This window comes from Haemorhous mexicanus, chromosome 22, assembly GCF_027477595.1.
Source record: "Haemorhous mexicanus isolate bHaeMex1 chromosome 22, bHaeMex1.pri, whole genome shotgun sequence".
Taxonomy (NCBI): Eukaryota; Metazoa; Chordata; class Aves; order Passeriformes; family Fringillidae; genus Haemorhous; species Haemorhous mexicanus.
The window spans coordinates 9333350-9341828 of NC_082362.1; the positions used below are offsets into that span (position 1 = coordinate 9333350).

Consider the following 8479-nt stretch of genomic DNA (forward strand, 5'->3'; position numbering starts at 1 on the left):
GAGGAGAAATCCGGAATGAGAGCAAACCTCAAAGAGGAGGAAGGAGAGGAAGGCTCTGAGTGATGGAGCCGGCGCCCATCCTGCGGGCGCTGCCGCGGGCGCTCTGAGGGATCCGAGCGCTTTTCTCCAAAGTTCAGGGAACTTTGCTAACATAAACTTTTTATCTTTTGATGATCCTTTTAATATAAAATAATCTCTTTTTTTCCCCTCCCACAATGAAGCAGTCGGACATTAAAAAGATAGCGAGTGCATTTTAAAGATGTTTCCACTTTATAAATCAAACTTTCTTGGCAACAACATGATTTCTATTTCAATGCTGAGCTTGCTGTGTTCTCCTAATATCTCCTACAGATCAGTCCTAAGAGGGAGTAATAATCCCCTAAAGTAATTCTCAGCCCTAAATTCTCGATAATTTATAGTTGGCTCGTTCTGTGGAGCTCTACAAAGAACGAAACAAATGACTCCCCCTTTCCCCCCCAACCAAGTTATCAATATTTGCCTTGTTTATACAAAAAAAGCTATTTTACACCATTGCCATGGAATTAACGCTTCCGCTGAGCTTTACATTTCCTCTCCATTGAGTGAACTTGTCATTAAAGTCACTCTTTTTTGTTGTTGTTGTTTGAAATTTAAAAATCAGGCTTCCATTTCTTTTCGTTTGTGCCCCTTGAGGTCAGACAGACCTACATTTAAGTGATTTCAACTAACGGCATTCAGGGGCATCTCTGTGCCTGCTGGGAGGGGGATTAGAGTCCTGATTAGTGCCTGCAATTAGCCCTTTCCCTCTTTCTACACCCCCCCAATGCTAAATGCAAGTGCACACAAATCTCCATTAACCATCGTTTCTTTAATTGGCTCAAGAGGAGGTTTATTATTGCGAGTCTCTATTTAAATAGCCCGGGTAAAATAAAATCTGCATGAAGTAATAATTTTCATTTTGTCCTTTGCATGGGGATTAGCAGCAGATTGCAGCTCGTGGGCTGCCCTGCCCTCAGCACGGCCACGCGTGGCATGGCTGTGAACCGGCACCCGAGGCACCACGGGATTTAAGTTGTTCGATTTTTCACGCTAATTATTTTGTGTATTTTTGCTGTCGGTGCTGCGGCAGAGCCCAGCCCGGGCGGTGGAACCGAGCCGGGTCCCGGCACCGGCGGCGCGGGGGCTGGGCTGTGCCTCGCTGCTAAAAACACCGATAAAAGCCCTCGTCCTGTATTTTCACACCATTTGCAGCTGAACCCAATGAAAAAAAAAGGTTCTTTTGTTCCGTGTTATTCATCAGCATTTCAGCCACTTCTTTCATTATTTTTTTTAAATTCAAAACTGTTTATAAAAAAAATTTAAGATTCTTTTAGTTCAATGGCACTGCTCAGAATTTTGCTAATGGACAGTTTGGCTCAATAACGTAAAAACCCCAAATTTTTGTACATCTTGTGGTCTACCCCCCATCCCACCTCCTGAAAGGTGCACTGCCAGCTCCACCGGACGAGGAATGTGGGACTGAGCCCTGTCCATATGGAGCTGTTTAAACAAGCCACGTTCAGACTTACAGAGAGATAACATGCACGTTTGGGATGCTTCAGGTCTAGAATTTGGGACAGATATTACACATCCCCACAGGCACACTCAGATACTATAAATTAAGGGTGAAATATCTAAGGTCTTGATCCCCTCATCTGAGCTGACTTAGGGAGCAGACCCATCCAAATAAACCCGGCTCTTCCCATCAGCAGACGCTGCAGAACAAGCCCTGAGATTTTAAACGCCAAAATAAGGTGTGAAAAGGACAGAGTTACCTGCACCATCACTCCATAAACAGCCACATAGCAAATAAATGGAAGATTCCTGGCACATACACCCCCTCTCCAGGGGGAATAATGGGAATTTCTTGCTTATTAGAGTCCAACTACCCTACACAGAGCAGCACTGCCGGGAAGGGGGAAAGCAGAGGGAAAGCACTCATGAATCCCAAAAATCCAGTGCCGAGGGTTGGGTTCTGGGTCTCACAGTGGGAGCAGCAAACAGGGAGAAAAGTCACACACACACTCCATGAGCACCCACGGCTGCTCTGCACGAAGGATCAGAGACCACAGAGAAATAAATACTGCATAGAAATTATTTGTGGGGTTTTTTTCTCTGTTTTCTCCACGTTATTTGAGTGTCTGGCTGCACAGCTCGCTAGCACGGTGTAAAACAAGCAGTGGCAGGGCACAGCAGAAGCACTCAGCCGTGCTGGAGTTAAATGCTAATGCCTCAATTTCTCCCTCCCAGCAGCAGCAGTGAGATGAGCCCGCTGCCGCAGAAGCCAAGGGCAGATACTTTGGTGCCCACAGTGACACCCGGCTAATTTTCTTGGGAATTAGCTGATTCCCGTGCTGGTGATGGTCTGAGGTTTAATTCTGATTCTTAATTTTCTGATATTTATTCTGCCATCTTCCACCAGAGCAGCCCGGGCAGGACAGGAGCCCTGAGTAGAGGCAAGGCTGAGTTCTCTGAGCAACTGAAGTCTCTGCAAAGCTCTGGTCTCCCTCCCTGGATGTGAACACTGAGGGGGCTTTATTTTGACAAAAATAATTATTTGTTTCCAAGGGAAAACGGATTATATTTTTTCCCTAGAAGTGGCAGCCTTTTCTCTTTCAGTTTTGAGATTAAAAGAACCTTCGTACTGCTAAAACTTTGGTGCAGAGTGCCCCAGCACAAGTCTTAATGCACAGCACAGAAAAGGGAAGGGGGTTTGCTTTGTTTTGGAAAAAAAACAAGACACCATAATTATGCTAATTTCCTAATTAAAAAATAATTTTAAAAAAAAACATTACCCAGAGAGAATCAGGGCTAAATGTTTCAAATGACTCCACAACATTTTCTTGCATCTACATTCCAATTGCCACACTCAAACATATGTACAATTTACACTGAAAAAAATGATCTTACTGAAATCTGCAATCACAATAATATTTTATAAATGCCACTGATTGTACCAGCTCTGCAAAACCCAGTCTTGGCAAACAGGACATTTCATAGAGATCAGAAGCAATACATGTTTGCAGGGAATTTTCACTAACCTGCCTGCTTTGGTTATTATCATTTCCGTGCCAGCTTCATGAAATTTCTTCCATAGCTCCTTCTCATGGAGATAGACTTTGATATTTTCTATTGTCTGTAAAAAAATTAAGATAATGAGAACAGCAAGAAACGATGGAGAAAACCTGTGAGGAGGGGTGGGAAGGGCCGGGGAAGGGCTGGGGCTGGGGACACTCGGGGCCCGCACTGCAGCCGAGGCGCCGGGCAAAGCCACCAGCCTGTGCGGGAAGAGGATGCAGGCTCAAAAATTCCGCTGTCCTTTGCCAAAAATAAAAGAAACAAACGGAGGCCGGTTTTAATTGCAGACTTTCACAACCGGGCAGGACACTGCGGCTAAATGGAAATTTTTTTCTTTATTTTTTTTTCTTTTTCCTAGGGAAAAAAAAGTCTGTTGGGGTAGACTCGCCCTAAGCCTCCCAAAAACCGGGGCCAGGAGCAACCGCGGAGACAACGGATCCTCGTCCAGGGCCGCGTTTTGCGCGTTCCGCGGGATGCCGGGAACATCGCATCCATGCGCGAAGCGAAGACACAGAAGCCGCGTTTTATTTGGGGATGGAAAACCCCCAGTGAATTGCCTGCCGGGCCGCAGCCCCGCGAGGAGCGGCGGCGGCTCCGCCACGGGTCGGGCCCTGCCGGCCGCGGCTTTCGGTGCTCGGATTCGCCCTTTACCGATTTACGCACCGACGGCGGCCTGCTGTGGACAGGGAAAATAAAAAAAACAACAACAATAAAAAATAAAACCAAAGAAAAGTGAAGGTAAATGGGCTTTCCTCGCAATCCTTCCCTGTGTCGTGGCCGGGGGAGATGCTCGGCGGCGGGCCGGGCTGGTGGCGGGGGTGAGGGCACAGCAGGGCAGGACGGGGGGCCGGACGGAGCGTACCTGCTCGGGGTCGGGGAGCTGCGGGCTGCTGAGCGGCGTGCTGCTCCCCCCGGCTACGCCGAGGACGGGGGAGCCGGCGGAGGTGTCCGCATGGCCGGGCGCGGGGGCTGTTGGAAACCCTTCCTCGGTTTCAGACAGGCTTTTCTCCTGGAGCATTTCCTTGGGGGAGAGAGGCGCAATGTTAGCTCGAGGACCGGGGGCCATGTCCAACCCGTGCCCCTCGCCCAGCCCCAGGAACAGCCACCTGCGAGGTCAGGCCCTCCCGGCCCGGCCCGTGGTCGCTCCTCGGGCGGCGGCACTCGGCGACACTGGGATGTGACACCGTCGGCCCCGGGGGAAGCCGATGTGCCCGGCACAGCCCCCGCGGGGGAGCCGCCCACGCGTGGCTGTGCTCCCGCTTGAGGTTAGGGCGGCTCACGTCTGATGCGGCCGCAGGCCCCTAGCCCCGAATCTTTCTCCCCTCCGGTACCCGTCGGGGAGGGCAGCCCGGCCCGGTCGGTCTCTCTGCCCCGTCCCGTCGGGGCTGCGGGGACTCCGCGACGAAGCGCTGCGGCGGAGCCGGACGGTGTAAACAGGGGGAGTGCTGGGCTCCGAGATAAAAGGGCCCCTCTTAAACTTGGACGGAGACTGGGAAAAGCCAATAAAGATAAGGCCTGACAGCTCCTCCGGGGCTGCCGCGCATCAACTACGACTTTTACAGCGCGGAGGGACGCGGCCGCCCGCCCCGCTTGACGGACAGACAGACGGACGGGCAGCGGCGGCGCGGAGGGGGAGCAGCTCCGAGAGGATGCGGGGTGCCGGTCCCGGGGACCGGAACCGGTGCTGGCCGCGGACCTGCGGCCCCCGAAGGAACGCTCCTGAGACCGGCCCGCAGCCCCGGTCCCTGCCCCGAGCCGCCAAGGCCGAGCCGCTCTTCGGGACAGCGGCTGTGAAGGGGAAGAGAGGGACTGGGACCCCAGACTGCAGCTCCAGCAGAGCTCCAGAGAGAGCGGGACTGGCACCCCAAACTCCAGCTCCAGCAGAGCTCCGGTGAGAGCGGGGCTGGGACTCCCAAATCCATTCACACCAGAATTCCAGGGATAGCTCCCGCCGAAGAGCCGGACAGCCAGCCCGGCTGTGTGCGAGCGGACACACATACCCCAGCGACCAGCAGCAATCCCCGGGGCAAGCAGCACCGAGCAGGGAGCACGGTACGGGGCTCAATGCCCCGAGAACTCCAACGGTCCCTCCGCCCGGTGCTCGGGGTGTCGGAACGGGACCGGCCCCAGCCAAGGCGCGGATGTGTCCCGCTGTCCAACGGCAGAGCGGAGCCGGGTGACCGGGAGGGCACAGGTGGGAGGGACGTGTCCGCGGCGAAGCCCGAGGGCAAGGCTCCAGCCCCGGACCGAGACCGGTGCTCCCGGTACGGAGCAGGTTGGCTGGCGGGGAGCAGCAGGGAGAAGTTGGCAGGCTGGCGGCCGTGTCCCGCCCCAGGCCGGGGCTTGGCGGGCTGCGGGGAGCCCCGCACCCTTGGACCCCCCGCTCCCTCCCGTCCTTCCCCCCGCACCCCGGGAACTCACACGGCCGGCCGAGGGGCAGGAGGCGCAGCGGGGGGCTCCGGGCTTGGCCTGGGGGCGGCTGCGGCATGAAGGGCATCCGCGGGGTGCTCAGGCCGGGAGCGGCTCCGCGGCCCCCGATGGCAGCGGCGTGCGGAGCATCCCCCGCTGCGCGGATTCACTTTCCCTTGATCTCGGCGGAAAATGTTCCATAAAGATCCAGTTTGGGGCCTTTCGACTCCCTCCCTCTTTGTCTCCCCCCCCTCCCTTTTCCTTCCCCTCCTGTTGCTGACGTTGCCGCTGTCAATCACATCCCCTTGCACCGACTCTGGCCCGCTCCGCCCGGCCCGGCCCGGCCCGCCCGGCCCGGCCCCGCGCCCGCCCGACGGTCCGCACCGGGGGGCACCGGCGGGGGCAGCGGCCGCCCAGCTCCTGCACACCAGACCCGGCCGCGGCCTTCCGCGGCCTGCCTCGGCGCTGCGCCGGGCCTGGCGGTGAGCGGAGCCGCTCGTTGCTCCGGGAGGAGTCCGGGGAGAGGGGACATCCTCGGCACCACAGCCCCCTCACAGCCCCGACGGTCCTGGGGCTCGCCGCTGCCCGCCGTGGATCCGGGCAAGGCCGGGGCTGCAGTGGAGGGCATAGGCCGCGCTTGGAAGGGCACCCGGCTCGGCGGGACCCCGCGGCGGGAGCTGGGATAGCCCGGGAGAGGTGCCGGGGAAGAGCCGAAATCGCGCCTGGGCAGGGGTCCCGCCTCAGGAGGGGCCCGCAACCCCCGTGGGGTTCCCTGACCCTGCACTGCAACCAAAGCGTCCATGTCCGCCGGCCTGCGGCCTGCCTTCGTTTGCGGGTCTCCTTTGCGAGCCCGAGGACGAGGACAGGGCTCCCCCTCCTCTCCGTGTCGCGACAGAGACGCCCTTCCACGAGGAAGGCTGGACCTGGGGGCCACAACAAAGCGAGGGCCAGGCCAGGCCGTCAGGGCCGCCCCGAGGTGAGGGCGGCAAGGGAAGAGGCCGCTCACATCACCCGCTGGAGCTCCCTCACCCTGTGGCACGGGCGCCGCCTGCTCGGGGCTCCCACCGCCACGCTAAGCCCCCAAAGCAGGAGGAGAACCCTTGTGGGAAAGTTCCCGAGTGCTGTCGCGACTTAAAGGGCCACTTCAGTTCGGCTGTCGCGACTTAAAGGGCCTACCAAACTCCATACACACACAGCCCCGCAGCGCTGTCCTCCCTGCGCCGAGCCACCCCTCACGAACCGCGCCCAGGCCGCCGCGCGCTACCCCCTGTACACACAGGCCTGTCGCGACAGCTCCATGTTTTTGCCCCGCGGTATGTCGCGACAGCACCAGGCTGTGCGCTTCACCGTACCCCCGAGTCCCTGCTCATCCCCTCCGCGCCCTTACCCGAGCCGGGGGTCCCGGGCGGGCGCCGAGGCGCCGCTCGCTCCCGCAGCGCCGGGCTCACAGGGACCCCGCCATGGGCCGGCAGGGGCAGGGGTCTTATCGGGGTTTTCTTGAAAGAGAATTTAAACCCAAACTCACTCCCACCGTCACGTGGTGCCGAAATTGGGAACAGGAGCAGAATAAAAAGTAAAGTGGGGTCAACCTCGTAATGAACCTTTCCCCCACTCCTACCAAAAAAAAAAAAAAAAAAAAAAAGGAAAAAAAAAAGTAAAAATAAAAAAGGAAAGGAAAAAAGAAAGGACCCGAGCGGGCCGGGAGATGCGAGGCGAGTGGAACTGGCAGGAGCCAGCGGGATGGGGCAGGTGAGACCGGGCCGCGGCGGGCCCCGACGGGGCCGGGGCGAGAAGGGACCCGCGACCGTCCTGTCCCCGCACGGACCGAGCGGGGACTGAGAGGGGCGAAGGGTGAGGGGGCAGCGAGAGGCCCGGCTCAGCCAGGGCTCCCGGGAGCGCCGCTGCCGCCGCTGACCTGCCTCGCTCGGTTCCCCGCCGGTTCCGCGGTCGCAGCCGCCTCTGAGCTCCGGGCCCGGCCCGAGCCCCAGCCCCGCGGGCACCGCGCCCGCCCCTCGCTCCGTGCCGCCGCCGGTTCCCACCCGCGGGCCGCGGGACCGGGCCGGCTCCACTGCAAGGTGAATTTGGGTGTGACTCTGCAGCCGGGAGCGGGGGCTCGGCTTTGTCTGCATGGGTCTCCCTTCAGCCCTTCCTCCGCAATCGCGGTTAAATGCCGGCCGCTTCCTGAGCTTCCCGACGTTAAATGCAGTGTTTTCCCCCTTGAACAACAACAAAAAATGGGCGAAGGGGCAGTCCCAGATGGGGAGAATTTAATTAAAGTAAATCCAAAGACTCTCAGGCCTCCTTCCAACCTCATATTTCCCCGTCGGTGCGTACGGGGATGCAGGAGCGGAGGGGTCGGGCCCATTCCCCGCCGTGCGGCCCCGGTTGAGTCCGGCTGCGCTCGGCTGACCGTGCTCTGAGCCCGGGCAGCACCTGCCCGTACCGGGCTCCGGGGTCGGCTCCTCCGGGACTGCACAGATTTCCTCATCCCCCGAGCAGGGAGACGGGGCCGACACCGAGGGGTGAAACGTCCTCGTCGGACGGAGCCCCCGGCTGCGGCAGCTCCGTGCGCTTCCCGAAGGCTGCGGCAATTGACGGCGAGGCGAAACCAGCCCGACTGTCATCACCCGGCAGATAAACGGCCGGATCCCCGACGGCAGGGTGGCTCCTATTCACGGCTCATCAACGCCGAGCCAAGGGAGCAGTGGGAGGATAAGCCCCGCTTTCAGGGACCAGCGCTCCAAACCACTCATCACTGTCACCGAGCTCGCTCATGCCTTGGCCCTAAACACCGGCGATTAATAAAAGTTTACTGTCGCTTTTCTCCGAAGTTACACTCAGTCCGCGGGCCGAGGAAACCCGAGTGGGATCCGTCCCTCGGGATGCTCCAACGCTCTTCCAGCCGCTGCCCCTTTCCGTGGCTCCTCTTCCCCCGAAGATAACCTGCTTCACTTCCCCTCAAGAAAAGCTGCCA

General features: G+C 58.5%; 1 protein-coding gene across 1 annotated transcript in view; it reads right to left on the reverse strand.

The window, feature by feature from the left end:
* TBX4 (T-box transcription factor 4) overlaps positions 1–3151 on the reverse strand; it is a 30771-nt gene extending 27620 nt beyond the window's left edge. The window contains exon 1 of the mRNA XM_059866151.1: positions 3060–3151. Coding sequence (XP_059722134.1) covers positions 3060–3082 — 23 coding nt within the window. The 5' untranslated portion in view covers positions 3083–3151. The remainder of the gene's footprint in view (positions 1–3059) is intronic.
* Positions 3152–8479: the final 5328 nt, after the last annotated feature.